Source organism: Callithrix jacchus, chromosome 5 (genome assembly GCF_049354715.1).
Source record: "Callithrix jacchus isolate 240 chromosome 5, calJac240_pri, whole genome shotgun sequence".
In the NCBI taxonomy this organism is placed as follows: Eukaryota; Metazoa; Chordata; class Mammalia; order Primates; family Cebidae; genus Callithrix; species Callithrix jacchus.
In genome coordinates, this window is record NC_133506.1 from 69,126,431 (window position 1) to 69,154,383 (window position 27,953).

Sequence of the window (27,953 nt, forward strand, 5' to 3'; positions counted from 1 at the left end):
TTTTAGTAGAGACAGGGTTTTACCACGTTGGCCAGGCTGGTCTCGAACTCCTGACCTAAGGTGATCCACCCGCCTCTGCCCCACAAAGTGCTGGGATTACAGGTGTGAGCCATTGTGCCCAGCCTTATTTTTGTATTTTTTGTAGAAACAGGGTCTCATTATGTTATCCAGGCTGGGTCTTGAACTCTTGGCCTCAAACAGCCTTCCCACCTTGGCCTCCCAAAGTGTTAGGATTATAGGCATGAGCCACTATGAGCAGCCTTTTTTTTTTTTTTTAAGCATTAAAAGCAAACGATTTGGTCACGATGGTTCACACCTGTAATGCCAGCAATTTGGGAAGGCAAGGGAGATGGCTAAGTTGGGGTTAGGAGTTCGAGACCAGTCTGGCTGGCAAGGCATTTTGTATTTACTGCAAATACAAAAATTAGCCAGGTGTGGTGGTGCATGCCTGTAATCCCAGCTCTTGGTGGGAGCTGAGGCAGGAGTATCACTTGAACCCAGGAGGCGGAGGTTTCAGTGAGCTGAGATTGCACCACTACACTCCAGCCTGGACCAGAGAGTTAGACACCATCTTAAAACAAAAAAACAGGATTTAATCTTTTTTCCTTCACATGCTGCATCATTATTTCCAATAAATAACTTCAGTTGGGGTCTCCAAAGACTTTTAGACATCAGGAACTCAGTGAACGCATGAACGAGTGAACAAACGAATGAATGAATGAAAGTTTTGTGTGTGTCACAGATGTGAGAGACTGAGTTTTATAGCTTCCAAAATGTGACTTCTTTGTTACCAGTTGAGGGACTCGGCATAATTCCTTACGAAATGTTCTTGGTTGTTAATACCTCCAGGGTAAAAGAGGGAGACTGTTTCATGTAAGATTTTATTCAAGTTATTTTCAAAAGAAAACAACACAGATTTTTCCCTTTCTTGAAGGAAATGTTTGGAGTTCCTGTTGGATACACAAGCTAAGCTGGTTAATTAGGTTAATTAATTGGAGAGAAGGGATGGGAAATACCCTTGGGAGCTCTGCATCCTGCCTGTGTGCCACACACGCACACCCTGCATGTGCACACTGGCTTTCCACTCACTCCTTAGAGGCATCAGTCTTGCCTGAAATGGGTCTCTGGCTTTGTCCCACTCAGACACTGACTTTAGGTTTGAATTTATTGTGCTGGCATGGGATGGCTCTGGTGGTGGGGAGGGTGGGAGAGCCTGCTGAGATGTTAAAAGCAGGAGGGGTTGGGAAGTCTGGCCACTTGGTCTGCAGCTCCATGATGCTCCTGATCAGACTTGTCCCTGAGCTGAAGGGTTGGCGGAGACATGACCAGCATGTCCTGTTCCTCCCTCCTCCCTGGAGAACGGATGCTCCCTTCCCCCAGCTTTAATCAGAAGCGGTTGATTATACCATGTTGAGTAGGGCAGACCTTGAATAGGGATATGAAAATCAAGCCAATCAATCAACATTAGCAGTAATGATAGAAGCTGGTCCTGTCACTTCCCGAGTTGTCTCAATGTTATTTTAAACTGCCTCTTTGAAAAATCTTTCTTACAGAAAGGAAGAGGTTTTATCAGAATGTCAGCATCACACAGGGTGAAGGTAAGTGACTAAAAGTTTGACTGCCTCTTTTTTTTTTTTTTTTTTTTTGTGAATGGTTGGGAACATTTTTCATCTTCAGCTGGTTCCGTGGTGAGATTATCCTTCCTGCTTTTGTCAGATATATTTCTGTAAGGGATTCAGAGTTGGCTTTGTCTGCACCAATTCAAGTGGCTAAATATAGGAATGGTCACTTGATTCTGCTTAACAAATCCCTGAGAGTTTTTCATTTGATCTTTCAAGGTGGCTTTGAGATAAACCTGGACCACAGGAAGCTGAAAACTCCCCAAGCCAAGCTCTTTACCGTGCCCAGCGAGGCCCTGGCCATCGCAGTGGCCACTGAATGGGATTCCCAGCAGGATACCATCAAGTACTACACCATGCACCTGGTAACAAGTTCATAGTGCAAACCTGCACCCTGAGACCTACCCAGGGCTTCCTAGGGTAGACCCCTTACCAAGTCTGACAAGGCCCTGGGGGGTGGTCCTTTGTCTGCCTGGGCCCCAGGTATTCACCACCTCTTGCGTCACTAACTTGCTAAACTCTTTCCTTGTCTGGTCTGGCCACTTGCACTTCTGTCTCCTGGAAACACCATGCTGGATGGCTGGTTTCGCCTCTGGTTTCAGGACAGATGTCACCTTCACTGACTGCCCAGTTTTCTTATTTTCTATGACAGCAGCTGGCCATTTGTTTTGTCAGCGCTTAGACAATTTATAATTGTTTTATGTTTGCACATTTATTGTCTGCTCCTCCACTGTCTGGTAAGCAACAGAAGGACAGGAGGAGCCATGTCTGTTTTACTCACCAGTGTCTGGACAGCCACTAGGAAGAAGTATAGTTGGTACTCAGTAAATATTGGTTGAATATAGGATCCACTGGAGGCAGATGAGTGAGGTGAGGAAGACTCCCTATAGAACCAGCCCCCTTGTCCACACCAAAGTGGCTTGCTGAGGCACCAAGGCTGCCTGGGGAAGGAAGGGTCCAGCCTCTGCAGCTTCTAAACTATAACCTTGGGCATGTCAATGCCCCTTTCTCAGCCCCGGATCCCCCATCTATTAAAGATGAGTGATAATAGGACCCACCTCATGGAGCCATGGTCAGGATGAGATGAGATGTTGCATAGAAAGCCCTTGGCATGGTCCCTTGGCTGACTCCTATATTAACTGACTGGGCACTCAGTCAATATAGGAGTCAGCTGCTGTCATCCCAGCCACTGCTGTCCTCAACCTTTGCAAACCCAGGTGGGCCTCCTTCCAACATCACAGCCTCCTGAGGTGCTGGCCTGGTCCTTGACAGTCTAGTGAAATTAGGGTGATTAGGGCTACAAATGAATAGGTATCCTACACAGCCTGTTATTGACAAGGTAAGTCTGGAAAAAATAGTCTCTTTTTGAGACAGTCTCACTCTGTTGCCAAGGCTGGATGGAATGCAATGGTGCAATCTCAGCTCACTGCAACCTCTGCCTCTTGAGTTCAAGGGATTCTCCCAACTAGCTGGGATTAAAGCTACAGTAGCTGGGATTACAGGTGCCCACCACCACACCCAGCTAATTTTTTTATTTATAGTAGAGAGAGGGTTTCACCATGTTGGCCAGGCTGGTTTTGAACTCTTGACCTCAGGTGATCTGCCTACCTCGGCCTCCCAAAGTGCTGGGATTACAGGTGTGAGCCACCATGCCTGGCCAAAAAAATAATCTTGATCCCGATTTGAATGGTCTTTCCCTGCTTTCTAAGCTGTAAGGGGGCCAGCTGGTAAAGGTTTCCAGTCAGATTTGAGCTCCATCACTGAGTCTTATTAACTGTATGTAATGATGTACTTAACCTGTCTGGGCCTCAGTTTTCACAGATGGGCATAATAATAGAACCTATTCCAGAGGGTTGTTGTGAGGATTAATTTTTTTTTTTTTTTGAGGCAGAGGCTTGCCCTGTCACTCAGGCTGGGGTGCAGTGGCAAGATCTTGGCTCACTGCAACCTTCACTTTCAAGTTCAAGCGATTCTCCTGCATCAGTCTCCAGAGTAGCTGAGATTATAGGCACCCGCCACCACCAGCTAATTTTTAAAATATTTTTAGTAGAGGTGAGGTTTCACTGTGTTGGTCGGGCTGGTCTCGAATTCCTGACCTTGTGATACTCCCGTCTCGGCCTCCCAAAGTGCTGGGATTACAGGCGTGAGCCACCGTGCCTGGCCATGAGGATTAAATACACTAGAGCCTGGTAATAAAAGGCATGTGACCATGGGGAGGTTCACTAATCCTGGGGCTGCTGTAAGGTTCCCTTGAGTCCTGCGAACATCAACACAAAGCATCCGGCATGGAGCCTGGCTGTGGCACCCTCTCAGTAGCTTTGCTCCTGCTCCAGTAGTGCAGATACCTCTGGAGGGGCTGTGCTGTGGTGCTGTCTGCTATGTGTCAGATGTATCCCAGGAAAGCAGGGCTTTTTGCCTGACCCTGCAGGCAGTGACAGGGTGCTTTTTGCCTTTGATTCAGACCACATTGTGCAACACATCCTTGGACAACCCAACCCAGAGAAATAAGGATCAGCTGATCCGGGCAGCCGTGAAGTTTCTGGACACCGACACCATCTGGTAATGGACATTTATATGGGTATTCCCCTTGGGTTGAGACAGTCCCTGGGGCTACTTTTCATGATTTGCCAAGATGGTTATCAGGGGAAGAAGAAACCTCTCCATTTATTGCAAGGACAGGGAAGGTAGCCCACTTGACTTTGGCACTTGGCTGCTCTATAGCCCCTTAGGAGGAGGACTCCTTGGGCTACGATGGTGTGAGAACATGGCCACCCCTCTTCTCTAGCCCAGAAGCTGCTCCTTAGGCTGTGAGGGTGGTTAAACAGCTCTTGGAAGTGCCACGTCCAGAGGCCCCTTAGGCCTAGTGGGGACCTGTGACCTTAAACTTCTGCCCACTGACACTTTCTCAGGTAGGCATACTTGTCATTACAGATGCTGATGTTTAGGAGTATCCTTTCAAGTTCTGAATTCTCCTCTGTGTCTATGTTTCTTGGCTGATTTGTCAGTAATACTGAACAAAAGTTGAAGAAACAGTGGAAATGATTGAGCAGCACTGTGCCTGCTAGCCCAAGTGCTCTAGGATCCTGAGTCATCTCTAATGACACAGGAAGTTGGCACCAGCAGCTGGAGGCATGCTCTCAAAGCGGGTAGCCCATAGCCAGTGGGAAAGCCTACTCCATTTATATTAGGGTTCACTTGATTCTAGGGAGCAGAAACCCATCTAACCTAGCTCAGACAAAAAGGGGATTCTTGGAAACTATACAGGGATCCTGACAGAAAATAAAGGACAGTTGGGTCACCAGGAAAGGGAGCTGGAAGATCCAATGTCAGAGCTCCTCCTGTGCCCTACTGGGGTGAGAGGAGGGTTGGGGAGGAAAGGCTGGCCACTCATCTGCCCCTCCCAGTACCCCAACTTTTCCTGCATAACTCATGACCTCTCTTCCCCACTTTGCTTACACAAGGTGATGGATTTTCATAGTGCCCACTTGGGTTCCCATCCCAGGCTGAGACCCTGCAGCTCAGCTCCTCTCAACTGACTCATGTCTGTGTCTCTTGTTCAAACAAATGGCACAGGCTGGCCTCTAGAGTAGTCCTATCAGGTCTGGCATCTGTGCCAGCCACTGCATCTATAGCCAGGAGGTGGGTGGGCTTATGAGGTGTAAACAGGCCATTTGGTCTGTGGTCAGGGGCACAGTCTCTTGGAGGGGGTGAAGGTAGGGATGCAAAGACTGAGCATCTGGCTCAACATTCCCATTTAGCATCCTGGTCAAGCACCTGTGGACCTGGGGTTGTAGACGGATTGGATCTGCTTTAGAATGGCAGTAATGTAGTGCAGCAAGTTTGGAGCTGTCAAATATTTGGGGTCATTTAGGGTAGTGGTTCTCAAACTCAAGCTTACATTATAATCCCCTAGAGGACTTGTTAAAATAGATTGCTGGGCCTCACCTCCAAACGTTATGATTTGTATCAGGATGTGGCCTGAGAATGTGTATTTCTAACAATTTCCCAGGTGACACTGGTGCCAGGGCCACACTTTGAGAACCACTGCTTTAGGGGAAAAGACTTGTGGGGCTGGGATAGTGGTGGTGATGTTTTTGCTGTTGTCCTTTGTGTTTTTTCTTTTCTATCACTGAATGAAGGAATTGTACTTTTTTATTAATGAAGGCGATTTTTACAATGAATTAGCTACAGGGTGGAGGAGCCAGAGACATTAGTGGAACTTCAAAGGAATGAGTGGGATCCAATCATAGAATGGGCTGAGAAAAGGTAAGATGTGCAGCGCTGCAGAAAACACTGACTGGGCACCTGTGTTGGTGGAGTGTTGGGGTCAGGAGGCCATGCTGGAAAACTAATGCCCTTAGCTAGTCAGCTTTTTTATTTCAGAGCACTCGTGGGATTCGGCTCCCCTCATGATCAGGGATAGGGTCTTCTTGGGAAAAAAGCACCTCAAACTCATTCCAGTCAGTAGGTACAGCACACCTGCTATAGCAGTGCATGAAGTGTAGGAGGCAGCTCTGTGTCCTTGGAGAAGCATTGGAGTCCCCAGGTCACCTTCTGCCATCGGGTTAGAGCAGCAATGTCAGTATAAACCCCAGCTCTGCTAGAGACTCAGCTCTGTGACTTTTGGCTAATGAGTTGATCTCTCTGAGTTTCAATTTCCTTGTCTATAAATGGGGCTAATAATCCCTACGTTCCTACCTCTCAGGGTTTGAGGAGTAGTAAATGAATTGATGTATATAAAGGTGTGGCATCCTACTTAGCACACAGTAAATGTTCAAATTTTGGCAGTGATTTTCATCTTATAACAGAACAACATGTATGATATGTATGCACTTGGAGAAAAGTATGGATAGCTTCCTGCAAAATTACAGGTAACATCCAGTGGATATGTAGCTTCCAGGAATTGATACAAAGTATTTTTCCTTAATAGGAAGATTCTTTTGAGTGCAAAGTTGAATGGTTTATTTATTGATGTGGTGGCAAAAGAAATTCAATTTCATTTGATTGCAAGGGAAATTTGGAAGGGCTGGCTTTCATGGTACCACCTTGACCATGGTATTTTCTAAGCTTGCAAGGCACTTCTTGGTATAGCATTTTTCACGAAAGTGATGTTCCCAATCTGTTCACTGATTTGCCACATGCTGCCTGATGCTCACAATGTGGCAGGTGTCCTTGGGTCTTAAAGGAGAAGGCAAAGCCAGTGCTCTAAAGACCAGACTACAATTCTGTGTGGGAATGTGACGATACAATGTCATTTCAGAATCTGATGAAATGTAACAATAATTTAGGTGCTTAGAGAGCTTTGCTATAGTATAAAATCTTCAGATTCTTGTGTCAGGAAATATTCTGTCCTTAAGAGTTTACAGAAAAACTTAAGCCATTTCCTACAGTCCATTTGTACTATGAGGAATTTCAGCAAGAATTTTTTCTTTCTTTCTTGAGATAGAGTCTTATTCTGTCACCGAAGCTGAAGTGCAGTGGTGCAATCTTGGCTCACTGCAACCTCTACCTCCTGGGTTCAGTCGATGCTCATGCCTCAGATTCCCAAGTGGCTGGGATTATAGATGCTTACCACGCCCAACTGATTTTTGTGTTTTTAGTATAGCTGGGGGTTTCAGCATGTTGGCCAGGCTGGTCTTGAACTCCTGACTCCAAGTGATTGCCTGCCTCAGTCCCCCAAAGTGCTGGGATTATAGGTGTGAGCCACTGCACCCAGCTGGATTTTTTTAAGTAACAGAAAAAAATCAGTGATATATGGAAGAAAATTACAAAAATTATTTTTATCCCACATTGTGTTTTTCTTCTGTTTTACTTAGTTATGGTTATTCTTGAAAATGTATCTGCTCTGGAAACCAGCTTATGTCCCATAAACTACAGACCAAAAACAATGCCTTATATATGGTAGAGATTTGATAAATGTTTGAAAAAATAGATCACGCATGGTGGCTCACACTTGTAATCCCAGCACTTTGGGAGGTTTAGACGGGCAAATCACTTGAGGTCAGGAGTTAGAGACCAGCCTGGCCAACAAGTTGAAACCTCATCTCTACTAAAAATACAAATATTGGCCAGGTGTAATGGTGAGCACTTATAATCCCAGCTACTCAGGAGGCAAAGGCAGGAGAATGGCTTGAACCTGGGAGGCAGAGATTGCAGTGAGCTGAGATCACACCACTGCACTCCAGCCTGGGCGAGAGAGCAAGAAAGACTCCATCTCAAAAAAAAAAAAAGGAAAAAAATGTTTGAAAAATAGCTGCCGACTTGTCACTGTGGCTCATGCCTGTAAACCCAACACTTTGGGAGGCCGAAGTGGCCAGATCACTTGAGTCCAGGCATTTGAAACTACCTCAAGCAACATGGTGAAACTCCAACTCTACAAAAACAACTAGCTAGGTGTGGTGGCACACAGCTATAGTCCCAGCTACTTGAGGGACTGAGGTGGGAGGATTGCTTGAGCCTGGGAGATCGAGGCTGCAGTGAGCCAAGATTGCACCAGTGCACTCCAACCTGGGTGACAGAGCGAGACTCTGTTTCAGTAAAAAAGAAAAAAACCTCCATGATATATGACATACATAAACATCATTTTAAGGAACCATTTTAAATGCTGTTTTTAACATTTATATGGCCTCAAATGTGAAAATCTTTTTTTAAAGAGAGGTAAAAGGCAGATAGCATTTTGATGGAGATTCCAGGTGAATAAATGAGCACTTCGGGCAACTACATATGACTGAGTACTAGCTCACATGACTCGGGAACCATCCCTTCATTCAGCATAGTTTCTTGGACCTCTGAGTTTGCTCTTGAGGGACAGAAAATTGGGTTGGGAGGGCACTGACCATGGTGGCAGTTGCTCCTGGAGTCCTCAAGACTAGCATTGGCCAGTGCACACACTCGCTTAGAAGCTTAGGCCTTTGTTTCTAGTTAAAAAGTGGGCTGCTTTTGGGCTACAGCATGACAGGGACAAACTGAAGCCCTTTTCCTTTCAGATATGGCGTGGAGATCAGCTCCTCCACCAGCATAATGGGACCCAGCATCCCCGCCAAGACTCGGGAGGTGCTTGTGAGTCACCTGGCATCTTACAACACGTGGGCTCTGCAAGGTATGTGTGGAGTTTCCTGTGGGCGTGGCAGGCAGCTGTGAAAGCCATCAGTGTTTGAAGCCTATACTTGCCCCTCCCCAGGTGCTGTGAGTGGGGAGGCACCAGAGGGCTCCGGGCTAGCTGAGTGTGGAGGCTGGCTGGCTCTGATGCTAGCCTGTCACTCGACACTCTAGGCTCACACCTTTTCACCTTTGACTTCTCCAGCTGAAGTCTAGAGTTCAGTCTCATTGCTGTGGCTTGGGTCACATGTCCATCCAATCACTAGACGGTGGGGCTCTGATTTGCCAAGTTTGGGTCATGTGTCCCAAGAGCAGAGGAGGGGTAAGAGCAGAGGAGGATCACCCCCAGGGAAAACCAGAGTGCTCTTTCAGAAGAGTGGCCCAGTCCCCAGATAGCCCTTTGCACCACTCATTCCTGTTCTCTGCTAGGGCTACTGGGACTCACAAGGGGTAAGTTGTGGCAGCTGCCCTGTTTTGGGTCCTCACTTGGCTTGTGTCCCTGCAGGCATTGAGTTTGTGGCTGCCCAGCTCAAGTCCATGGTGCTGACCTTGGGCCTGATTGACCTGCGCCTGACGGTGGAGCAGGCCGTGCTGCTGTCACGCCTGGAGGAGGAGTATCAGGTGAGGAGCAGTACCTCAGGTCCTGCCTCCCCCTTCCTAGTTCAGACTCACTCTGGGGGAGCGGCTAACCCATATGAACTACTATATGTATACTTGGCTTTTATTGCTTTTGTGTATGTGCAGATATCAAAATCAAAGACCAGCAAAAGTATTATCAAGTAGACCTGGTGTGGTGGTTCACACCTGTAATCCCAACACTTTAGAAGGCTGAGGTGGGTGGATCATTTGAGGTCAGGAGTTCGAGACCAGCCTGAGCAATATGGCAAAACCTCATCTCTACAAAAAAATACAAAAATTAGTGCCTGTAGTGCCAGCTACTTGGGAGGCTAAGGTGGGAAGATTGCTTGAACCTGGGAGGTGGAGGTTACAATGAGCCAAGATTGTGCCACTGCATTCCAGCCTGGGTGACAGAGTGAGGCTCTGTCTCAAAAAAAAAAGGATTATAAAGTAATAACAATAAAAAAATAACAGTAAGTGCTGCTGCTGTGTCCTGCACTGTACCCATCTCACCTCCTCTCAGCAGCCTGGTCAGGTAGGAGCTGTGGTTATCTCTGTTTTACACAGGAGGAAACTGAGATGCAAGGTCGACCTCTGGAAAATGTGCCAGCTGGGGTTCGAAGCTAGGTCTGGTGATTCTAGGGCCAAGCTGTCAGGCCCCACTCTGCACATGGAGGTTCATAGGTGGATAAAGACCATCTGGGCTTGATAAAGCCTGCAGAACAACCCTACCAAGATCACTCTTTGTGCTCTTACATCAGCTGAGCCTTCATACCCTGACATTTTATCTGGCTGGCAGAGGAGTATGGGATAGCTGCTAGTTGTATACAAGTTTTGATTTAGTGGGCTCAGAATTAAGGTTTTGCTACAGTATGGTTTGCAATTTTTAACTCTGAAAATTATGGCCATCTTTGCAGTCTTTTTGTTATGATTCCTCCAACTTCAGAAGGTTAATTGCTATTATGAATTGGTCCCTAGTATCGTTAAAAAAAAAAAAAAGCTTTTTATAATGTATTTCCCAAGTTCGTATAGTCTTCTGCTCAGAAAAATGCCAGAGGAAAACCTTTTTTATAACAAAGGAGGCCCACTACTATTCTCTGGTGTCAGAACTGATTACATAGAAAGGGAGTGACTTGTAGGGCTGGTGGGAAGCCAGTCTAGGCTTTGCTTCTGACTATAGGACCCAAGCCAGGCCATCATTCTCTCAACTTGGGTTCCAATACTCTACAAACAGGAATAACCTGAATTATGTATGTGATGGTATACAATGAAAGTATGGGATGCTCTTCAGATAACATATTACAATTGCACAGATTGGGATTAGGCAGCCCAGAAGTTCAAATAGCTTGTGTAGCATGGCAGATTCTGAGTTCCTGGATGAGCTGGGGCGGCCAGGCCAGGCTTCTTAGGCCCCTAGCCAGGAAGGAGCCAGCAGGGTCTGGTTGGAGTTACACTGTCTGGACAGCCACACTGTGTGTCTAATAAGGGTTCTTCCCTCTTGTTTTTAGAGTTCCAGACAGAATCTGCAACCCCCATTGTGCAGAGCAGAGACATCTGTAGTTCTGTGACTACCTCAGGAGTCAGAGCTGAAGCCACTGTATGGCCTTGCTTGATTGAGTTATTCCCAGCCCAGCATGCCAATGCAGCTTGCAGAGGCTGTCAGTTCACAGGCTTCCTGGGAGGAGATGTAGGAGAAGGAATAGCACATAGGTCAGGTCTCCTCAAAGAAGTCATATGGTGGTTCTGGTACCCAGCCTGCCCAGTTGTGGGGGCCTGGGCCTGGATTGTACTTCTTCTAGACAATCCATGCCACAGAGAGCACAGGTGCCTGCTCTGGATCCCTAGGGGTGTGTGTGTGTGTGGTTTTTGAGACAGGGTCTTGCTCTGTTGCCCAGGTTGGAGTGCAGCAGGGTGATCTCGGCTCACTGCAGCCTCAACCTCCTGGGCTCGAAGCAGTCCTCCCACCTCAGTCTCTCAAGTAGCTGGGACTACAGGTATGCCCTACCCCCACACACACATACCCAGCTAATTTTAAAAACTTTTTGTAGAGATTAGGTTTCACCATATTTGTCCAGGCTGGTCTTGAACTCCTGGGTTCAAGCTGTCTTCCTGCCTCGGCCTCCCAAAGTGCTGGGATTACAGGCGTGAGCCACCATGCCTGCTCCACCTGGGTGTTCTTACCTGCCGCCTCCCCCTAGGCATGTCTCACATGTTTTGGCAGGATCCAAACCTATTGCCCTTGGCTGAGCTATTGAATGGAATGTGGCTTTGGCCAGGAGGCAGCCAGGCACTGGCCACTCACATAGCAACTTGTCTTGTCCTTCCCTCAGATCCAGAAGTGGGGCAATATTGAGTGGGCCCATGACTACGAGCTGCAGGAGCTGCGAGCCCGCACTGCTGCCGGCACCCTCTTCGTCCATCTCTGCTCCGAGAGCAGCACAGTCAAGCACAAGCTCCTGAAGGAGTGAGGCCCAGCAGGATGGTGGCAGTACAGCCACAGCTCCCCTGGCCTTCGGGGCTCCCCAGCCTGTGGGGCTGGCTCCCTTGGCCTTTGGGGCTCGGACTCAGAGTCACCCTGAGATTCCCCCGAGACACAGTGTGCTAGTGCAGCTGTCCAGAGGTCAGCCTGATTTCAACCCAGGTGCCCCTGGTCTGGCCAGCAATGAACGTGGGAGACAAATTGTACAAATGACTTTCTCTCAACACTGATTTTATTAAATATTTCTCCACCCTGGAAATGTGCTGAGCCCTGTTTTCACGTGTGCCTCGGCACTTCTCAATTCTTCCTGTTTTGTCCAGGTTTCATAAGGTTCAATAGCTTCTTTCCCACGGCGTGTTTGGGTATCTGCTGCCTGGTTGGGAACCTCGCACTGGGGAAACAGTCATGTCATACACAGGCAGCTCTATTTGTATTCTTCAGCCTCAGCCTGAAGGCTTTTTTTGGCTGTTTTTTAATCAAACGATCTTGAAATGATCTTGGTCTAAGCTGGTTGTTTCTATTTGTTCCTACTGTTCTAAAACAGATTATTTACTCGAGAAAGTAGAAAATAGAAATTGTTCCTGGGCTAAAAGCCTGGATGGTCTTGGCGAAGTCACCTGATGTCCATGTTTTCACTCATCACCCACCCCAGGAGTCCTAAGGGTCCTCCCGACACAACCACCTCTAGTGTCCGACACAACCACCTCTAGTGTCCTGGGAGGCAGACACTGCTTTCTGGTGACCAGCCAGTGAGACGGCAGTGGGGAGACCATGGTTCTCAGGCAGACAGGCTCTCTCAGCCCTGTGTCTTTGCCAGGCTGAGTAAGGAAATGGCATCAACACTGCTCACAGGGCACTGATCACATGCTGGGTGCCTCTCCACGCTTCCTATGCACTGTTCCCTGAACCGTTCCTCGACAGCACTCTGAGGTACTATCACTCTAAGGTACTGTCACACCAGGGCTGTGGAGGTGACGTAGTGGAGCAGAGATGCCCCGCCTGCGCTCTGCTCTTCTGGAGGGTCCTCAGGTCCCTGTGGCTATCATGAGCCTTGGTGGGCAGGCCCAGGCCCCAGCACTGTGGTGGGAGCTGCAGCCTCTCCTGCTTCCCCGCCCCTCAGCACCCAGAGCAGAGAAGGTCTCAGCCCACCCCAGCCTCTTCTTGCTTGTTGGTAGCAGCCTGCCTGGGTGTGGCAGGGGAAACAGCAGGGGCACGTGTCTGACTTTATGCCACAGCCAAGAGTCTAGCCAATGGCAGCGCCCTTGGGAGTTGCTCTGTCAGCTGCCCTGGGACCAGCTGTTTGTCTCAAACTCTTCCCTCCTGTTCATACATGAACATGAATTCTAATTTTTTTGGGGGGGGGATGGTCTCCTCTCTTGCCCATGCTGGAGTACAGTGGCTCAGTATCAGTTCATTGCAGCCTCTGCTTCCCAGGTTCGAGAGATTCTCTTGCCTCGGCCTCCTGAGTAGCTGGGATTACAGGTGCATGCTACTACATCTGGCTGATTTTTGTATTTTTAGTAGAGATGGGGTTTCACTATGTTGGTCAGGCTGGTCTCGAACTCTTGACCTCATGATCTGCCCACCTCAGCCTCCCAAAGTGTTGGAATTACAGGCGTGAGTCACTATACCCAGCCGGTTTTTTGTTTTTTTTTTTTAAACGAATAGGGGAAACGTGACATGAATCCTTTATTTTCTCTACGTTTGGAAGTTCTTCCAGGGCTGGGGGAAGAATGGTGTTGGGGATCGTGGTTGAGAGATGCCAGCAACTCTCCCGATGATGCTTGGTGAGGCATGTGCACTTCCTTCTCCTAGTTGGGGCTGGCGCTTTGTTTTGAAGAAGCCCCTGTGGCTGACACTCATCTAGTCTAGGATGTCACTGTATTCGAGGTTGTCCAGTTCACTCTTCATGTGGTCGATGTACAGACTGATCTCCTTCACGCGCTTGCGGTTCCTCATGATCTCATCCCTGTGAATCTGAGGAATGAAACCAAAACCAAAGCCCGATTCCTTACATCATATCATTGGTTAATATTTTTTTTTTTTTTTTTTGAGACAGAGTCTTGCTCTGTCACCCAGTCTAGAGTGCAGTGGCATGATCTTGGCTCACTGCAACCTCTGCCTCCTGGTTCAAGCAGTTCTCCTGCCTCAGCCTCCTGAGTACCTGAGATTACAGGTGCATGCCACCATGCCTGGCTAATTTTTTGTATTTTAGTAGAGACAGGATTTGACCATGTTGCCCAGGCTGGTCTCAAACTCCTGAGCTCAGGCAATCCAGCCACCTCAGCCTCCCCAAGTGCTAGGATTACTGTTTGAGCCACCGTGCCCAGCCTCATTGGTTACTATTTTTCACTGAGTTCAGTTTGAGGGAAGGGAAAACAGTTCCTTGAGATCTGCAAGCCGCCTCATTTGCTTCAGAGCCCTGCCAGGTTCTGCTGATCTCTATATTTGAAGTAGGAGTTAGAAAAATGATGAAGCCCACGGGTGTTAAAGTCTCTGGGCAATGTTGTCTTCATTGTGGAGTTCTACAATCCTTAACTTTGTTTCTTTCTTCATTTCATTCCTTAATGAAAATTCTATCCACTACCTACGGAGGACTTCCACGTCAGCCTAAACAATTCTTCCAACCTGATAGGATGGCTTGGCGTTGACTCACCTTGTCTACTAAACGTGTACACCAGGAGTTGATTCTGGTCACCAGTTCATCTTCTCGATTGTCAATCTTCAGGAGGTGGATGTCATGCGATGCCCCGACAGCATTAACAATCGTATCCTTATCAACAAAAAGCTGGTGAGTGAAAAGAACCCAGTGAGATCGTGTGTGTCATTACACCCCGAACACTAAGAGAGCTGAATAGCAAAGGAGCATTTGGAAGTTACCTGGCTGTGCAGGCCACACTCGGAGAAGAGCCCACCTTGCTATCAGTGTACTCTGCTGATTCATCTGTGAATTCATCTGTGACAGCCGCCTCCCCGACCGCGCAGGGCAGGTGTTGTGGGGAAAGAGCCAACCAGGGTGTTACTTTGCAGTCCCTGCTGGAAGCATGTTTCCTCCAGGGTGAAGGCAGGTGGCTGCCCAGGGGGTACCTCACCCAGGACATCTGTTCTCACAATGCTTCTCTCTCAGTTACTCTCAAGTCTGACTTACCCAAAACCTCTGCCTGCTGGGTGAAAGGAAGGCTGGCTGAGGGTCTCAAGGCTGCTCTGAGGACAGCAGGCCCTACAAACTGATGGATGTTCACCCCACAGTTGTCCCTCCACTGCCATTCATGTCAACAAAACCAAACCTTGGATTCCATTTGGGTTCTCCTTCTGCCTTCTCTTGTTCCTGATTTTGTTGTCTCATAAAAGTTGTTAGAAATAACCACCCTCTAATAGGCCTCACTGGTTCTAGGTGTTGATACTATGGCTGTTGTTGCTTGGCGTGGTTGAAATGGAGTCGCTTCCTAGAGCAGGGCAAGGCCACTGAAGCTCAGTAAGCAGTTGCTTCCACCTTGAAGCAGAGGCGCTTGGTAAGGCAGAGCAGCTGAATGCTCTATATTGCAGGGAGGACTTGCAAGTGGAGTATATACTTTTTGTTCTTTCCTATAGTGGCAGTTAATGGTCTCTAAAACATGTTCTGTAGAATCCTAAGATGTTAATATTTCTGCCAAAAAAAAAAAAAAAGTATTCTTCTTTGGTCAAATACATTTGGGAAAGCCAGCACACCTTAGGTCCCTGCTGAAAATTTGCAGGGTACAAAGTATTCCAAAGGCTCTACAAAGTCCTGTGGAAAATAAACCGTTTAAGCTTTATCTCTCTTGGTTTTCCCACTTATTTGGCCACATGCTTCAGAGTGATGCCTGTTAATGTTTTGTGGGATGCTGATTTTCCACAGAATCCCATGTGGGAAAATCCAGGTTAGCTGATGTGCGGAATGGGGTGTCTGGGGAAACAAGGGAGAAATGCAAGAAATTATTAAGTTCTTTCCATGTGTGTACAAGGTCCCAGGCCAGGCTCTGGGAATGGCTCAGAGGTGTGTAAAGACTGTTTTTGGTGAGCCTCAGCAGTGTGCTTAGGAGTGGGGGTCCTGGTTATTTTAGAGATGACTACAACCACAATGTCAACCCATCATAAAAAGGTTCTCATCCTTCATTCTGGGTCATAGTGGAGCTCTTAAGCCAGGCAGAGAAATCATCCCCCTCAGAGTTTGAATATGTAGAAAATAGCTTTAAAAGTTGTGAGAAGCAACAGAAAGTGAAGTCTGCTTAGAAACATATATGATTAGAATTGGTTATGAAAAACTGTGACATTTGTAAAACACAAACACAAGGAAACTGGTTTCAGGGAATTATTTTGAAATGTAAGTTACAAGTTGTTTCTGGACTATGGGTGGCCTAGAGTGGCGGCTACTTCAATTATCCCTCTTAGAATAGTTTTTGTGGGTAGAATATTCTGGATCCCTCAACAGTTTCTGCAGGTTGAAAGCCCTAGGGTGGGGGCAGGGGCCATGCAAAAAGGTACTCCTGAGTCTTTTTTGACCTATCGCCCTGCTCTGTAGTCCTTGTGGCTGTAAAGACTCATTTCTTTCAAAGCAACTTCTTTGTTTAAACAATGTTGGCATCTTTAAAAATTGACTAATAACTGTACCTATTGATGGGGTACATAGTGATGTTTCAACACCTATCATGTATAATGATCAGATCAGGGTATTAGCATATCCATCTCTAACATTTATCATTTCTTTGTGTTGAGAACATTCGATATCCTCCTTATAGCTATTTGAAACTATATAATATATTGTTGTCAACTATAATCATCCTACCCGAGGTATAGAATACTAGAACTTATTCCTCCTATCTAGATGTAATTTGGTATATTCTTTAACTAATATCTCCCTATTCCTCCATCCCCCTACCTTTTCCAGTCTCTGGAAGCCTCTGTTCTTCTTTTTACTTCTATGAAATAAACCTTTTTAACTTTGGCATATGAGCGAGAACATGAGGTGTTTAATTTTCTGTTCCTGGCTTATTTCACTTAACATAATGTCCTCCAGTTCCATCCATGTTGCCATGAATGCCAGGATTTCATTCTTTTTCATGGCTGAATAGTATTCCATTGTGTATATGTACCACATTTTCTTTATCCAGTCATCTGTTGTTGGGACACCTAGGTTGATTCTGTATCTTGCTATTGCTAACAGTGCTGCAGTAAACATGAGCGCAGATATCTTTTCAATATAGTGATTTCCTTTCCTTTGGATAAATGCTCAGTAGTGAGATTACTGGATCATATGGTTCTGTTTGTAGTTTTTGAGGACCCTCCACAGTATTCTCCCTAGTGGCTGTCCTAGTTTACATTCTTACTAACAGTATATGAGAGTTCCTTTTTCCTTGCATCCTTAGCAGCATTTGTTTTCTTTTTTTTTTTTTTTGTCTTTTTGACAATCATTATCTTAAGTGGGGTGAGATGATGCCTCATTCTGGTTTTCATTTGCATTTCCCTGATACTTTTGTGATGCTGAAAGTTTTACATGTATTTGTTAGCCATTTGTGTTTTCTTTTGAAAAACATCTGTTCAGATGTTTTAAATTGAATTGTTGTTGAGATGTTAGAGTTCCTTTAATATTCTAGATATTAATACCCTATCAGATAAGTAATTTGCAAATATTTTCTCCTATTGTGTAGGGTGTCTTTTCACTCTGTTGATTGTTTTATTTGCTGTGCAGAAGATTTATAGTTTGATATATTCCCATTTATTTATTTTTGCTTTGGAGGTCTTATTCATAAATTTTTTTCCCAGACCAATGTCCTAAAGCATTTCTCCTGTTCTGGTCATTTTATAGTTTCAGGTCTTTTGTTTTGTTTTGTTTTTTTTCTGAGACAAGGTCAGGCTCTATGGCTCAGGCTGGAGCGAAGTGGTGCAATTTCCGCTCACTATAACCTCTACTTCCTGGGCTCAAGCTATCCTCCCACCTCAGCGTCCTCAATAGCTGAGACTACAGGCACACACCACCATGCCCAACTAATTTTTGTGTTTTTTTTATAGAGGTGGGGCTTTGCCATGTTGCCCAGGCTGGTCTCAAACTCATGAGGTCAAGCAATCTGCCTCTCAGCCTTCCAAAGTGCTGGGATTACTATGCTCTACCAGTTTCAGGTCTTACATGTAGGTCTTTGATCCATTTTTAGTTGATTTTTTTATAGGGTGACAGGTGGGGATCTAGTTTCATTCTTCTGCATATGGATATACAATTTTCCCGGCACAATTTATTGAAGAGACTGCTTTTTCCCCAGTGAATGTTCTTGGCACTTTTGTCAAAAATCATTTGGTTGTCAATACATAGATAATTTTTTTCTGAGTTCTCTATTCTGTTTCATTGGTTTATGTATCTGTTTAAAAAAGAACAGGCTTAATTCACTTTATTTTTCTTGTATAAAATCCCTGGGTTACCTTGGGAAGCCAAAGCGGGCAGATCACCTGAGGTCAGGAGTTTGAGACTAGCCTGGCCAACATTGGTGAAACTCTGTCTCTACTAAACCAGGTGTGGTGGCATCTGCCTGCAGTCCCAGCTACTTGGCAGGCTGAGGCAAGAGAATCATGTGAGCCTGGGTGGCAGAGGTTGCAGTGAACCAAGATCGCACCACTGCACTCCAGCCTGGGCAACAGAGCGAGGCTCCATCTCAAAAACAAAAACAAAAACAAAAAACCCTGTGTTGTAGCCACAGCCGGAACCTGGGTCCTCTGCAGAGACTCTGGTATGGGCCTTGACAAGATAGTCAGTGAATTCCTGATAGGAAGACTTGGTGACCTCCCAGAGGTCAGGGGTCAGGTAGCTATGGGTCTTGGAGATGGCATCAAAGGTGGCCTTGGCAAAGTTGCCCAGAGTAGCAATGCACCCTCTGGCTGAGGTGTAGCGGTTGTCAGTACTGGCCATCAGCAGCATCTCCTTGGGGACAGAGGCCAAGAGGATGCCAGTGCCCCTGAGTGCAGGGATAAGTTGCAGCAGCACGGAGCTGCAGCAGCTTGTCATCTTGCAAGGGATAGTGTGGGGCTAGCGATCTTGGTCCTCCAGTAGCCTCTCTGCATGGGGACAATGGAGAGCTTGGCTAGGATGATGGCCCCTCTGACGGCAGTGGCTGCTTCCTTGGAGCACTTAACACCCAGACTGATGTGGCCACTGTAGTCCCTGGTGGCAACAAACACCTTGAACTTCTATGCTGGCTGGGGCTGCCTCTGCACTGGCATAATCTTAAAAGCTCATCCTTGAGTGAGGCCCCCAGGAAAAACTCAATGATCTCAGACTACTTGATGGGCAGGGATAAGAGATAGCTCTCCTCCAGAGACTTGATCTTCATGTCCTTGACCAGGAAGCCCAGCATGGTGACAGGCATCCACTCCTCGGCCTTGCCTCTGAAAGCTCCATAGCTTTGGCCCCTGCCCCAACTATGGCCACAATCCTAGTCCCAGTTGCTGCTGACAAAGCTTCCATGGCTTCCTTTTCCAGGCCCCTGGGGCCACAGGGCCTTCCTGCTGCACTGGTGTCATTACCATTTGGTGTTTTCTTAGAGAAGTATGTGTCTGTTTTGTGCCAGTACCATGCTGTTTTGGTTACCACAGCTTTGTAGTATATTTTGAAGTCTGGTAATGTGATGCCTCCAGCTTTGTTCTTTTTGCTCAGTATGGCCTTGGCTATACAGGGTCTTTTGTGGTTCCAAATTATAGGATTTTTTTTTTCTGCAAAGAATGTCATTGGTGTTTTGATGGAGATTGCACTGAATCTGTAGATTGCTGCTAGTGGCTTGAGGACTTGCTGCCCCATGGCACATGGGATCAGATCATTCTGTCACACCAAGGAAGGGCACCTGATGACCCTGTAGTCCCCTCTGCCACAAACAAAGGAGCAGTTTGGCTTGATGGGGCAGGGACAAGCCAGAGTCTCCTAGTGCCAGCCAGAATCTTGTGGCAGTCCCATATCCAGAGACTGCTGGCTTGGGTCAGACCCACTGCCACTTGAGCAGAACCTGGGGACCTGCATCCTCCTGTGGCCTGGGCCTGAGCACTCACCCTGCCCTCGCAACTGGACATCCACATGGATGTTCAGAGCAGCCAGGCAGCACCTCTGACCTCCCCACCTCCCTAAATGGGCAGCTGTGGTTGCCAGCACCACTCAGATGCCCTCCCTCAATGCAGGCTCCAGGCTGTGTCCTCAACATGTATGTTCTGCTTTTCCTCTCAAAGCTGGAAGGACTTTAGATGTGGGACAGACTGGCCCCATGTAGGTCATGAGCTGATAACAGTCACTCAACTGCATGAGTGGAGTTTTATAGATAACCTACCTCATCAGGGTGACTTATCAAGATATGCTTATTGATAATTAGGTAACCGAAGCCAAATTTTTTTCACCCACAGCCCTAGTCCCTCCTCTGAACATCCCCATCTTGCTATAGGCTCAGTAGACATTTTGTCAAAGGCTTTCAATCAAACTGCCTGAGTTCAAGTCACAACTTTATCACTTATAAGCTGTATGTCCTTAGACAGGTTACCTTCATCTCTGTGCCTCAGTTTCCTCATCTGTAAAAGGGAACCATAATTGTACCTACTTTACCAGGCTGATGTGAAGATTACAAGAGCAAACATGAGTTCAGTGCTTCTTAGAGGGTTGGCCCTCAGGAGGTCCCCAGTCAATGTCAGTGACATATTATTCCTTTTTTTTTTTTGAGACAGGGTCTTGCTCTGTCAACCAAGCTGGAGTGCAGTGGCATGATCATGGCCCACCTTGACCTCCTAGGCTCAAGTAATCCTCCCACCTCAGTCTCCCAAGTAGCTGGGACCACCAGATGTGCATCACCATGCCTGGCTAATTTTTTGATTATTATTTGTAGAGATGGGAGTCTTGCTATGTTGCCCAAGCTGCTCTCAAATTCCAGGGCTCAAGTAATCCTTCCACTTCAGCCTCCCAAAGTGCTGTTGGTATTACTCATATAGTCAGAGCATATTTTTCCTCCTGAGAAGAATTGGCCATGTTTTTTGTTGCTTAGATGTAAGGAGACTTAGGCCATGGTATAAGGTCCTGGGGAGTCTCTTCCTTTAACTGCAGGTGTAAAACCACAGGAATGGCAGTCAGTTGGCACCAGGCAGAGCCAACTGGGCTGGGGGGAGGGCTGGCCATTGAAAATGCCAGCCAAGCCTGCTTTGCTGTTGGCCTCTGGATTCATCTTTTTCTGTGTGTCCCAGGCATTAGAAATTGAGTACATTTCAGTCCTGTGCCTTCTGGGTATCATAGAAATGGGAGCTGTGCTGGGAGGGATCTCCACCCACCCCAAGATGGTCTGTCTGGAGAATTCCAGACTGGTCACTCAGGGACAGCCTTACTTCCCAGGGAAGGTGGTATTTTCCTGTGTCTAGTCAATAGCAATTAGCCGCATTTAACAGCCTAGGGAGGGATGGCTGTTGTCATGGTGACCCTGTCACCACACTGCTATGTTGGGTGTCTCTCTGGGCCCCAGGACAGAGGCTTTGGAAGTCAGGGACTGCTGGTCCTGTGTCTACAGAACTTAGCCCCATATCTGGCAGAGTGGAGGCGTGGTGAGCACACACTCTCACTCATTCTGCAGAAGACGCCTGGCATCTATGCTGCACATTGTACACTGTTGCTGGCACTGAGGAGGTACATGGTGGTAAAAAGGCCATCCCTGTCCCCCTTCATGAGCTTATATGTAGTATGAATAGTCACGTCAGCAAATACACATCAGCCAGATAGTTGGAAATTGTGATGAGGCTCTGACCTGATAAATGTGGTCCAGAGACAGTGGTTTTTCAGGAAGGTGATGAGAAAGGGCCTCTCCCAAGAGCTGACAGTCAAGCTGAAATCTGAATGACAAGGACAAGCCAGGCACATGGGGACCTGGGAAGAGCGTGTCTGCCAGGCGGAATATCAGCTGGAAGGAGCAAACCTGGGTGATTGGGGAATAGCTCAGAGGCTGCCACTGAGCATGAGGAATGAGGGGCCTGGGGGTGGGAATCGCCCATATGGGCAGGGCCAGCCACGAAAGTTCGGGGGACTATGGGGAGGAGCTTACTCTAGGGATCATGAAAGCCACTAGACGTTGTGCAAAAGTGTGCAGTGATGGGGTTTGGGTTTTCAAGGGTCCCTCTGGCTGCCAGTGGAGGACAGACTAAGAGAACAGTAAAGAGGTGAGCCGTCCATGCCAAGAAAGATGATGGCTTGTCTTGATGGTGATGTGGAGACAGAAGCAGCTGAGAAACTGGCAGTGGAGTGACTAATGCATGCACTAAAGCAGGCCCTGACAACAAAGTGTCTCTGCCTGGGCCCTTGATGCCTACACTCGTTCCAGAGACATAGACGTGCTGCTGCTGGACCCCAGCGCAGACATCCGGGAGAGCCTTCTTAGCATGCAGACTCCAGGGATGGAGCCAGGTGCCCAGGCCAATCCTACTGACTTTGTGACCACTCATCAGTGGATGTGCTGGTGCAAACTGGGCAGCATTGTGCTGGATCAGAAATGGTGGTTCCAACACCCCCACAGTACTCATCATAGAGAGTCTAAGGTTAAGACCTCCAAGGGAAATCTCAGACTTCAACCTCTATCTGTAACTGCTTCTCTTAGCAGCAGAAGCTTCCAAATAATTGAACTTTTGGAAACCAATGTGTTGAAAGTTGAAACCATCTAATTATCATGAGCTTCTCTTTAACTGAGCCCCACTGGTTGCCCCCCAAGGTGCTTTTGTCTGCCAGCAACCCTGCAAAGTGGGTTAGTGTCCCCTTTTGCAGATGAGAACACTGAGGCTCTGGGCAGTTGTCAGGCTTACTCTCAGAGCCTCAGTCCAGCCACAGAGCTGGGCTGGACCAAGTCTGTTAGACTCGGAGCAGTGCACCCCTCCCCGCCCCTCCCCTCTCGCCCAGCTCTGCCCCACCCCGCCCAGCTCCATCTCCACCCTGTGCCACCCAGTCCAACTCTGCCCCACTTTCCCCCTTCCCCCCTTCCCCCTTCCTTCCCTTCCTTCCTCCTGCCATGCTCAGCCTGCCCCGCCTACCGCGCGCACATCCTCAGACAGGTCCTCGTCCAGGTCGCCCTTGACAGCCTTCTCCAGGGTGCTGATAGAGATCTCCAGGAGCTTCTCATGGTGGTGGTTCTCCAGGTCCCGGCACTGGGCCATCGTGCAGCCACGAGTTAAGCAAAGGCCAGGGAGGAGGAGCAGGCCAGGGAGGAGCAGGCCTGGGGTGTCCCTGACACGCTCAGAGGGCCAGGGACAGAATTTAAGGGCCCAAGGTGAGCTCGGAGATTCTGGCTGGCAGCACCGTCCACCCACAAGCACCAAACTCTGGGCCATCCCAGACTCCCACCTCTGCCCCACACCTGGTCATCACCAACGGACCCTCGGCCCCTACCATCACACCCCTTCTCTCCCTCCTGCAAGGAGGCTGTTGGCGTTGGCCTCTGGGTTAACTGCTTCTTACCCTGTGCATTTGGTACCACTTGATGCCTCTATAACTTGTCTCCCTGAGGGACTGTGAGCCCCAGGAGGGCAAGACCAGAGGGCTGCTTCTAGCTCGATCACAGCAGTTTGCCCCATGTGGAGTACCTGAGTTCCAGTGGAAGAAGGTTAGCCATGCTCTAATGTTGGCTCCTCATCTTAACATTTCACCTGACACACTCCTTATAGTGTCTTCCATGTAGGGGTTGCCCACAACACAGGGGGCATCATCTCCCAGTGAACATAACCCATATGAGAACAATCATGCTGGGACTCTACTACAAACAGCCAGTCCCTGCACAGAAGTCCCTCTGAGCATCCAAACCACAGCTCTAACCAGGCCATCATTGTTCTGAAAGTCGGGAAAACCTCTCAGACCCTGTGGAACATTCTTTTGAACATGCTAAGTGGTTGCCAAATCTACAGCCTTTGAAGGTGAGCTTTTTTCTTGGTGAAAAACTGGAGTTTTTACATTCCTCTAATTTAGAAGTGAAGGAGGATTCCCACTAAATAGGATCCTGTGATGAATTTAAATATCTTGGCATAGATGCAGATCTTTCTGTAAATCAAACCAAGATTAGGTATTTCTGGTAAAAAGTGAAGTATGACTAGAGAGCACTGACTTTTTACTATCTCTGCCATTGTGTTCGGAGCACTGGGGGAAGCAGGGGGTATGGGAGTGTCTCTGCAGATGGCCACCTGGAAGAGGACCCCACTTTTTGTATCCTCTTAGTTTGCAAAGAAGCTTTACTCTTCCCTAGCTTTTGTTAAAAATTCAGGTGCCTCATCATTTTTGATTGCTGCACATGTACCCCAAAACCTAAAATGCAATTTAAAAAAAATGGAAAAAAGATAAAATAAATAAAATTTAAAAATTCAGGTGCCTCTTCCCCAGTTCCTCCAGAAGCCAGGACAACCCCATGGGCTCTGTAGTTCTTCCCCATGGCAGGAGGTCATCACAGAAAGGATATAGGCTTTGGACATTTTCGATAAAGAGTCCCACCAAATTGACAATGTTTCTTTCAAACATGCTTATAGTCTCCTGGAAATGTTAAAGAACACAGTTAATATGCACATTTAGACATCCAGCACAGAGCAAAAGGTGCTCCTTAGAATTTAGCAACCACCTCCTCTGTTCACAGGCCTTCAGGGTAAAAACTACCCATCTTGACCCTCCTGAGCAGATGGTTGTGAACTGACCCTCTGCTCTCTCTAGAGTTGTTGTTCTCCAACCATATTAACTCCCTCACCTTCTGAATGTTTAATCCTGTTACCGGAACTTTGCCAGGAACACTTGTCCCGATCTTACTCCCCTTACCTGCCTTCCCAACACACACACAAAGCTAACCCCCTCTCCTTTGGGTTTCTCAGTGACATCTGTGCATCACCCCTAGGGAAACTGTGGAGTGAGCTGTCAAGAGTCAGACTGCCTGGGTCAGTATCCCAGCTCCAGCACTGTGTGTAGCTCTGGGAAAGGCATTTCACCTCCTTGGGCCTTACCTTCCTCACCTGTGAAATAGGTTTCCTGCATAATCCCTGTGTTGTGGAGTCATGGTGAGGTTAAATGAGTAACTTCACACAAAAGGCTTTGCAAGGTGCCTGGCAGAGAGGAGGCCCTCAGTAGGAGCTGGCTATCACCCCATATCTCTTTCTGTTAGTTGCTGTTTTGTGGCACTTAGCAAGGCACCCAAGGCCCAAATGGGACTTAGTATTGATTGAAGGAACAATGGAAGATGGGATTTCCAGGCCTGCCTCTCTGGGATTGCCCCACCCCCATCTGCCATAGACTCCAGGGGCTGCAAGGTTGGCAGGGGTGGAATCTATAGGAACATGAGGACTGTCTACAGAGTGAGCAAATTACACAATTTTCAAACACATGTACATGCTGTTCTAGTGAATAAAAACAGGGTCATTGAAAAGCATGACTGCCCTTGTGGTCTTCTGGCCACCAGTAATACAAGTAGGACAGCGCATGGGTTCTGGGAAATGTTTGGATGTCAAAAAGCAATCTCCTTGCCTGAAAAAGGTTGGGAGCTGCTGCCTCGCCCTCCCCTGGCACTATGCGCTGCTTCTACAGTGCCTGTGTTCCCAGCAGGGAGGCAGCACCTGCCCTGTGATGTGATGTGGAAATCTATCCCATGTCTGAGGTGTCACTTGATGTGTGAGGAATTGATTAGGCACTATCTCTTGGCCCAGCCACAGCAGCATCTGATGAGGTTCAATTCATCACACCACTTCAGACTCCCAGCCTCCTCTGCCTTATAACACACACACTGGCCACTAATGAATCTCAGACAGCGGCGCTTTCCATTTCCACTACTTAGTGCTGAGTTGCAGCCTCCTTGCATCGCCTGAGAAGCAGCAGCTGCAGGCTGCAATGCGGGGAGCCTTTGTTTGGTCCCCGAGGGGGGGTCCGTTTTGCCTTTAGAGTACCTGGATAGCTCCTTGGGTCTAATCGAAAACCTCTCCCCAGTGACTTCTTGGATAGAGGGAACGTTTCAGAGGAATGAGTTCACCTCTCATTTTCCACAAGAGTCACTTCCAATCTAAATGATTAAAATGCATTAAAATCAAACACAGGACTGAAGAGCAAGAAGCTGCAGCCTGCCACACCGAGTCATGTTGGACGTTTCCAGCAGAGGCATGCCTATGAAGGCTGCAGTTCACCTATGGATGTGCAGCTGCATCCTCAGATTCTGGCACCTGTGCCCAGGGCCCAGCCTCACCTCCAGCTGCTCCACCAGCTGCATCTCCAGCATCATGAGGGCATCAAACAACTCACTGATGTCAGTGCTGCATTCCAGGATCATCTTCTCAATGTTGGGCATCTCCAACTCCTCTCGAATGGCACTTAAACTCTGGAAACAATAGACTGCACTTTAGGAATCAACAACTAAGTGGGGTTAGATAATGGCAGGTGCTAATTTGGTTTTGTGGGTAAGAATTTGGACTCTGGAGTCAGCCTGCCCAAGTACAAGTCTTGGCTTTGCCATTTGCTGGCTTTGAGAGATTGTGGAAGCTATGTCCCCTCTCCGTGCCTCAGTTTCCTGCTCTGTAAAGTGCAACTGACAGCCCCTAACTTGACACAGGGAAGAGAACATATGTCAGGCTCTCTGGGCACTAGCAAGCACTCACTCCCTGTTAGCTCTGGTTTCTATTGGAGGCTGCTAGGCAGGGTGGAAGGAGCCATGGCTTTCATGGGGTTCAGAGCATTTCACATCAAAATATGCCACTTTGGCATAGTGATTATTTTGAGTTAAAGATACTTAAAAACAGAAAATGCAAAGAGGACACCCTGACCACCCTTTTTCTTCCTGAAAGCAGGAGTTATATCTCCCATGGGAAAGGTGCCCTCCCTGTACCAGGAGGAAGGAAGGCATTCTAATCAGAGGCAGGGAGTCTAGGCCAAGGGGAATCTGTTTGAACAAACCTTGTTAAACTAACCCTCATCTGCCTCATCACTTATCTATGATGAACTGCCTTAGCCCAAACCTCTTTGCCTTGTCACGTTCTCACAATTCACTACTCTGTCCAACCAAGTATATAAGCTTTCAGCCTTAACGGCTTCTTGAGCCTTCATTTTGCTTGTGAATGCTCTCATGTACATGTAAAAGTCACTAAATAAACATTGTATGATTTTCTCTTGTTTGTCTTATGTCAGTTTAATTCTTGGTCCCAGTTGTAATAAGCTAGAGGAAAAAATTTACCTGCCTTACAGCTTCATAGTTAGGTGGACCTGAATTTGAATCCTGCCTGGGTCATTTAGCAGTGTGACCTTGAGAGACCCACTTTCATTCTCTGACTCAGTTTCCTCCCTCTAAATGGGAAGAAGCATCTCTGTCTCACATGGTCCTGGGGATCAGAGGCCGTGTTCAGGAAGCACCTGGTGCACAGGTTGTTGTCCAGGCTGGTCTCGAACTCCTGACTTCAGGTGATCCACCCGCCTCAGCCTCCCAAAGTGCTGAGGTTAGAGGCGTGAGCCACCATGCCCAGCCAACTAATAACTTTTTAAAAAAGAAAGGTCTGATCTGATGGTAGTGGGTTATCAGAACTTACTAAATTTGGTGTCACTAAAGTTGGTATACAATCTCCCACTGCTAAATTTGACTAGCTGAAAAAAAAAAAAAAAGAAACAGCCAGGTGTGGTGTGTGTTCCTATAGTCCCAGCTGCTTGGGAGGCTGAGGCAGGAGGATTGCTGGAGCACAGGAGTTCAAGGCCACAGTGAGCTATGATGGTGCACTGCACTCCAACCTGGGCAACGGAGTTAAACCCTATTTCTAAAAATAATAATAAGTAATTAAGAAGATAGAGGCTGGGCATGATGGCTCATGCCTGTAATCGCAGCACTTTGGGAGGCCAAGGTGAGTGGATCACCTGAGGTCAGGAGTTCAAGACAGGACTGACCAATATGGAGAAACACCGTCTCTACTGAAGATAGAAAATTAGCCGGTCATGGTGGTGCATGCCTGTAATCCCAGCTACTTGGGAGGCTGAGGCAGGAGAATCACTTGAACCCAGGAGGTGGAGGTTGTGGTGAGCCAAGATCATGCAAGTTGCCTTGCACTCCAGCCTGGGCAACAAAAGCAAAACTCTGTCTCAAACAAAAAAAAAAAGAGAGAGAGAAACCAAAAACCAAACAGAAAAATGCACAAGGGCAAAATGT

The 27,953-nt window shown here is 47.5% G+C and overlaps 2 protein-coding genes across 6 annotated transcripts in view; one reads left to right on the top strand and one right to left on the bottom strand.

Moving 5' to 3' along the window:
• ATPAF2 (ATP synthase mitochondrial F1 complex assembly factor 2) overlaps positions 1-26,930 on the top strand; it is a 35,137-nt gene extending 8,207 nt beyond the window's left edge. Inside the window, exons 2-9 of one of the 5 annotated variants that reach the window (XR_013535460.1) lie at positions 1,554-1,598; positions 1,839-1,984; positions 4,081-4,178; positions 5,805-5,885; positions 8,606-8,718; positions 9,223-9,338; positions 11,666-14,605; positions 25,870-26,930. Coding sequence is in view for 3 of the 5 variants with exons in the window: in XM_017972239.4 (XP_017827728.4) it covers positions 1,554-1,598; positions 1,839-1,984; positions 4,081-4,178; positions 5,805-5,885; positions 8,606-8,718; positions 9,223-9,338; positions 11,666-11,803 (737 nt within the window). In the remaining 2 variants the exon portion in view is untranslated. Of the gene's footprint in view, positions 1-1,553; positions 1,599-1,838; positions 1,985-4,080; positions 4,179-5,804; positions 5,886-8,605; positions 8,719-9,222; positions 9,339-11,230; positions 11,369-11,665; positions 16,783-25,869 lie in introns of those variants that run through there. The other 4 variants (XR_008481458.2, XM_017972239.4, XM_035299597.3 and 1 more) reach the window with 4 other exon arrangements.
• Positions 13,487-27,953, bottom strand: part of DRC3 (dynein regulatory complex subunit 3) — a 42,735-nt gene continuing 28,268 nt past the window's right edge. The window contains exons 10-14 of the mRNA XM_054255672.2: positions 26,016-26,147; positions 24,261-24,331; positions 22,849-22,972; positions 14,471-14,602; positions 13,487-13,791 (exon numbers count right to left, since the gene is read on the bottom strand). Coding sequence (XP_054111647.2) covers positions 13,678-13,791; positions 14,471-14,602; positions 22,849-22,972; positions 24,261-24,331; positions 26,016-26,147 — 573 coding nt within the window. The 3' untranslated portion in view covers positions 13,487-13,677. The remainder of the gene's footprint in view (positions 13,792-14,470; positions 14,603-22,848; positions 22,973-24,260; positions 24,332-26,015; positions 26,148-27,953) is intronic.